Raw genomic sequence first — 6000 nt, 5'->3', positions numbered from 1 at the left:
AAGAATCCCTTCATGCTTTCCTCCTTCTTCTTCTTCTACTTCTTGAAGATCCCCTCCTTCTTCTTTACACCTCTCTTGTTCCCTCTCTTCATAGATGGTGGTGGTAGTGGTAGTGGTGGCCTCTCTCTCTCTCTCTCTCTCTCAACCTCAACCTCCCTTTCTTTGAGTTCTCCCCCTCTCTGTTTTTCCCTCTCGCTCTCTCGCTTGTTTACAAACCTATAAAATGTCATGCTTAGGTTTTGGCACTCCTTTCTTTTCCCGAAAGTTGTCACTGTATATGCATCACTATTTTCATCTCTATTTGTGTCACTTATACAAATAGTGATGCAAATAGCAAATTAACCACCTAATCGAATCAGAAACGACTGTCCCTATGACAATATTGCCTAATCACGTCAGAAATGGCCATCACTATACTTCCATTTCCTTGTAGTGTAACACCCATATAATAAGGATTGATTTGAGGGACCCTATACTTCTATGGTTTCCCTAGCTACAATGTAACATCCATCTAAGAATGTTTGCATCATTACAAATCAAAGATGTAAGTGCAAATACTACCCTTGGTTCAAAGAGTGTAAACTAAGTGGAAGCTAAGTGTCAACTCCTATGTCATAGCATAGACACACATCTGGCACCCTAACATATTGTTAGCTTGGATTTTATCTAGCATTTAGGCAATCACGATCAATCAACTCTAGTCCTACATAACTATATAGAAAGACACACAACCAATCGCATCTAGATGTCCTTAGGCTATGGTCATTAGGACCACTGTGCACTAGTATTTTACATAATGAACCAAATATCAATAGTTTTCTACTTAGGTGGTATACCATGTTTCAAGTATATATTAAGATAGCTTCTTTAATTAGCCTATTATAAACAGGGTTAATTGTATGCTTTCATAAATATAGTATTGCAAACAATTCAACCAAATCCCTTTTTATTTAGGTCTTATTTCCTTTTTTAATGATCTCTAATGGATCCCAACTTCCACAAAGTCATTCTAGCTCGTGTTTAGAAATTGAGGTATTCCATCCCAAAATTGACAATGGGGATTAAAAGACCTCCATCCATATCATAAGGTGCTGATACATTTACTAGCTTAGAGCCCCTTTAAGCTCCTCCATTGAAGGTGATGAAGTGACAACTGCTCAATCTTTTCATGCTACTTGGCCCTTAGCCCTAGATACAAGTTGGATTCTTGGGGCTAGTTCAACTATTGATAGCATCATTGGATTTGTCGAACTATCGATAGTGCCATTGGTCCTATGGATCTAATGACTCTATACTCACTGGATATTCTTATTTTGACTATGATCATAATAATACAACGTTCATATAAAAACAATAAATCTGGTTCTTTCTGGGAATTTAACCAGTGACAATAACTTAACAACATCTCAATGTTATGAAGACTACGGCCCTATTGGCTCTTGTCCATTGTTTCTTTTCCTTTGTTCTTTACTTCTACAACAACTTTTTGCTTCTATTGATATCTTTGAATTGCACGGGCTCCACTTCTATCCTTTGTTTGGGCACTGTAATAATTCTTGCATAATAGTTCAACGAAAGAGTTCGATGGAATCAATGGTGTGCAACATGGGATATGCAAAGGAAAAGGAACTAAAGGAAATGAAATAATTAGTTAAAAGGATTTGCAATACCACTCTTTTTCTCTAAATATTGCCTTATCAATCTCTCTCTCTCTCTCTCTCTCTCTCTCTCTCTCCCTCCCCTTAAGAACCATACTCTCTCTAATACTTCTCTTCCTTTCTTACTCATTAGTCGTCCTAACATTCACACCTTATATTCACAATGTGCTTACTCTCTCGAGCTGATGATCATGAATGTGGTTACTAAAGTCAATGAGAAGGATAAATTGAGAAAGAAGGGAACATAGTAATCACCCCATGAAAATGAGATTGAAGAAGTTGAAGGCATCATTGATCACATAAGTATGGCCCAGAAGGATAGTAAAGCAATGAAGTGAAGCTCGAAGGATTAAAGCTCCAGAACTAGATGGAGATGATAATCATGTTTATGGTAATGATGATCATTTTCGAAGATGAGAATAAGGTAGTGGCTACTCAATTAATGAGTCAGGGAGAGGAACATTATGTGGACAATGACAAGGATGATGAACGCAGTAGTGTGAGACCAGTGGCAAGGGCCGAGGCTTTCCCCTAATATTAACTCAATCTCTCATTCTCATCACACACACACTCTCTCTCTCTCTAGCAAGGGGACACTCTGGTGAGCTTCTATTTTGTGTGTGTGCGCCTGACATGTGCAAAATGCAACTTTCACTCTCTTTGCTTTCAACCCACAATTTATCCCACCTCTAACTCTAACTCTCTCTCCTCCGCTCACATTAACAAAATTGTTACGGCTTAAGAGAAACATGCTATTGGAATTTGGGATGAGAGAGAGAGCGAGAGAGAGAGGTTGGTATGGGAAATTTGAGAAGAACGCCAAAGCCATTGAAAACTGAATATTTTCATTCTTGTTTATGGTCGAGGACTATCTGAATAGCAGCCATTGAGGGCGGCACCGTCAATCTCCAAAACTGCGCCTTGCGAGAAGGGCATAATTACTTGCAAAATTTGCACGAGTGAGGGAGCCCCGTCCCCACGTCTCAAATTCTCGCTGAAGACAAAGTTGATCAGCGCGCTAAGCCCGGCGACATTGCCCGAAGGGAGGGCCATTAACAGAGAGATTAGCAAGTGATTAACGTATATTCATCAGCCGCCACGACGCTTCCACGACACCGCCCGGTTGACTCCCAAAAATGAAAAAACAAAAAAACAAAACTCATTAGATTTTTATGATGTGGTGGTGTTTTTCCCCTGGATCGATTGTCAACGCGCAATTTGTATAAATACCTTTGACAATTCATCATGACAGTAGCCGAAGCAAAGCAGGCGGCCCAGCTCTCTCTCTCTCTCCAGAGCTCTGCAGGCTCCAGAGGGCATCAGGAGGAGAACTAGATGTAAGCGGGCACGTGCAGGACCTGCAGTGCGCCTTCTCGTTTTGATTCATTAGCTTCTTTAATAAGAGTACCACGCCATGTTAACTTCGTAATTGATTGGCTCTATATTTGTTTCATGTAGGGCCTTGCTCGCCATTGCATTGCAATCAGTCAGCGGCGGCCGGCAACAGAAGCAGCAGCAGCTGATCCCATATTTCACCGCGACGTCGATCCTTTGTCATAGGATAAGAATGCGGCTGCTCATCAATATGCTTGTGATCTTCCTCTCATATCATAAATATACGGCCTCTGATCTGATTACAGGAGCCAGAGCTGCTCCACTAGGAGCTTGGACGCAAGGAGCCTTTGCCACATTCTATGGGGGCAGTGACGCGTCCGGCACGATGGGTATGCGACTTGAAGAAACTTCAAAACTAAGAATGCCTTGACATACACTAGATATAATTGAGTCGTATGGAGACTAAGCCTGAGGCAAATTCTTACTATAATTGGCACAATTAATGTTGTAAATTGCGATGTCAAAATCATACTAGATATTATTGAGTATTATAGAGAGTAAGTCTGAGGCAAATTCTTACTATAATCCTCACAATGTTGTAAATTACGACAAAATCATGGGCTTCTGTGAAAGGCATGCCTAATGAGAATTCCCACATTGTAAGTTATCATTATATCATGAGGTCGTGCGAGGGAGGGATTGCAGACCTAGCTAGGTTTATTTGGTAAGCCCACAACCAAGAACTTCAAGGCTCTAAAAATATGTATAATGAGTATCATTAACTAAGCTGCTTGCGAATACTACGTATTAACGTCACCTAATATATGTGAGTATGAGTATTGGTATTGCGTATCAAGGTTGCAGGATATAATTGGAGCTGCAGGGCGCAATTATTAGTATTGCAAAGTCCAGCGAATAATTACTGAAATGAATTCTGGTGTAATTGGTTGGGTAGGGGGCGCCTGTGGTTACGGCAACTTGTACAACAGCGGCTATGGAACGAACACAGCGGCACTGAGCACCACCCTGTTCAACTATGGGTTTAGTTGCGGGGCTTGCTACGAGATCAAGTGCTGGAACCAGCGGCAGTGGTGCCTGCCAGGAGAGCCTTCTGTCATCGTCACGGCCACCAACTTCTGCCCCCCTAACTGGGCCCGCCCAACTAACAACGGAGGCTGGTGCAATCCCCCGAGACGACATTTCGACCTGTCTCAGCCCGCCTTCCAAAAGATCGCACGCACAAGAGCGGGCATCGTGCCGGTGCTCTACCGCAGGTATAAATTTTAAAACATAGCATCCGCCCAGGAGCTCCATTTCTGGCACAACATAGTACTCTGCCCTAGGGTACCCTAGTGGCTTCATAGCCTTTGATTACCAGCGTCGATTAGAAATTCTTAAGATTTTATTTTATTTTTGCTTGGAAGAAGGTCTGGCTAATTATATCACTTCAGAGGAATTTTGAAAAGAAGTACATGGATTCTTCAGTCCTATCTTCCTCTTATTTATACACACGAATGATAGTTATGTACTAACGTATAAATCCTTGCTAGGGTGACTTGTCTCAAGCGAGGAGGTATCAAATTTACCCTCAATGGCAACCCCAACTTTAACTTGGTCATGGTATTCAATGTGGGTGGTAGAGGTGATGTGTCAGCTGTATACATCAAGGGTTCAAAGATAGGATGGCTGCCCATGAAGCATAACTGGGGACAAAATTGGCAAGTCAGCACCAAATTAGTGGGCCAAGCCTTGTCCTTCCGTGTAGTGACAAGTGATGGGAGAAGTGTGATCTCCTATAATGTGGCTCCTCCTAATTGGCGATTTGGTAGCACTTATGTGGGCAAGAACTTCTAAATATTCCACCCAAACCAAGGGTACCACACATATGTAGTTAAGGTGTTCATACAAAAAGTGAGCAAGGCCCGAGGTGGTGTGCCATATACAACACATTTCAAAGCAAAGTCAAAAGCATGTACTTTTCTCAAACCCCTTATCATTGTGGATAGAAGGTGGGTGCATTTCTCATCTCTTCACAAAGCTTCTCTTTGCTTTTCCTCCATAAGAAGCACCCCATGTGGCCCTCCTAACATTGAGTAGGTTGTTGGAATAAGGGAGAGCTAGCAGCACCATTCAATGCTCATGCAATAACATTAGCAGTCGAGCACAAGTAGCATTTTGATTGCTTACAACAGCAGAGGCGATTCTTGCAACTTTCTCTCAGCCCGCTGCTGTACCACCCTTTCCTGTATCTTTGATCCACATTACCATGTATTATAATGAGGCTATCATATGTGTATATTAGAGCACATGACAAAAATCATTCTTTGCTTCTTCATTATGTCAACTACAGCAAGACCACTAGTTCATTGTATCTATACACCCACATAATGAGACTATCATCCCCCTATATGTTTCCACGTGAATAAATAAAATTCATTTTCCCAGAAAAGTTTTAGTTCTTGGTGTCATGAACATTGCAATATTTTAATTTTGGTACTTTTTAATCAACATTTCTAAGAAGAAATTTTATAGCGCGTTCATCTTTAGCATATCCATACGAAACTCAATATTAATGTTGCCAAACATACTTTTAATCTTCAACACTCAATGCAAATAATTGGTCAAGTTTTCGTATTGTTGATTGTGTCTTTACATAGTAGTATGCTACTAAAAGTATGATTTTGACACGCAAGGGGGCCTATCATCAAGGCTTTTAATGTAGGCTTTCTCAAATATACAAAAAGTTTAGGGCCAAATTTTTATGGGCTACAACAAAACCCATACATATGCAATATACTTTGGAGGCTAAATGTTAAGAGTCGTTTAGGAAATTTACCTAAATACCCCTTCCTTTTTGTATGAATTCTCAAAATATCCCTCAAAGATTAGAAATTCTTGGAGAATCCTTCGAATCTGAAAGTGTTCTCAACATACCCTTCTAAGACGTTCTCAAATTTCTCCTTAGAATTTGCAATTGTTCTTTTCAAATGATGGGATAATCCTATTC

The 6000-nt window shown here is 40.8% G+C and overlaps 1 protein-coding gene across 1 annotated transcript; it reads left to right on the top strand.

The window, feature by feature from the left end:
• Nucleotides 1–2895: 2895 nt before the first annotated feature.
• LOC148037872 (expansin-A4-like) lies at nt 2896–5432 on the top strand. Its single transcript, XM_087677368.1, has 4 exons — nt 2896–2995; nt 3117–3382; nt 3949–4267; nt 4544–5432. Coding segments are annotated over exons 1-4 (891 nt in total). The 5' UTR covers nt 2896–2993; the 3' UTR covers nt 4848–5432.
• The last annotated feature ends 568 nt before the right edge of the window (nt 5433–6000 follow it).

The sequence above is a fragment of the Lygodium microphyllum genome, chromosome 4, assembly GCF_053477565.2.
Source record: "Lygodium microphyllum isolate KBCC chromosome 4, Lygodium_microphyllum_v1.1.10, whole genome shotgun sequence".
NCBI classification, from domain to species: Eukaryota; Viridiplantae; Streptophyta; class Polypodiopsida; order Schizaeales; family Lygodiaceae; genus Lygodium; species Lygodium microphyllum.
The sequence above is the reverse complement of the archived record's forward strand: the minus strand, read 5'-3'. Positions and strand labels throughout refer to the sequence as shown.

Excerpts from the sequence above, each read along its gene's own strand:
- LOC148037872 (XM_087677368.1), top strand. Across the intron at positions 3,383-3,948 it reads TGACGCGTCCGGCACGATGG|GGGGCGCCTGTGGTTACGGC; the intron begins GTATGCGACTTG and ends TTGGTTGGGTAG. Across the intron at positions 4,268-4,543 it reads GTGCCGGTGCTCTACCGCAG|GGTGACTTGTCTCAAGCGAG; the intron begins GTATAAATTTTA and ends AATCCTTGCTAG.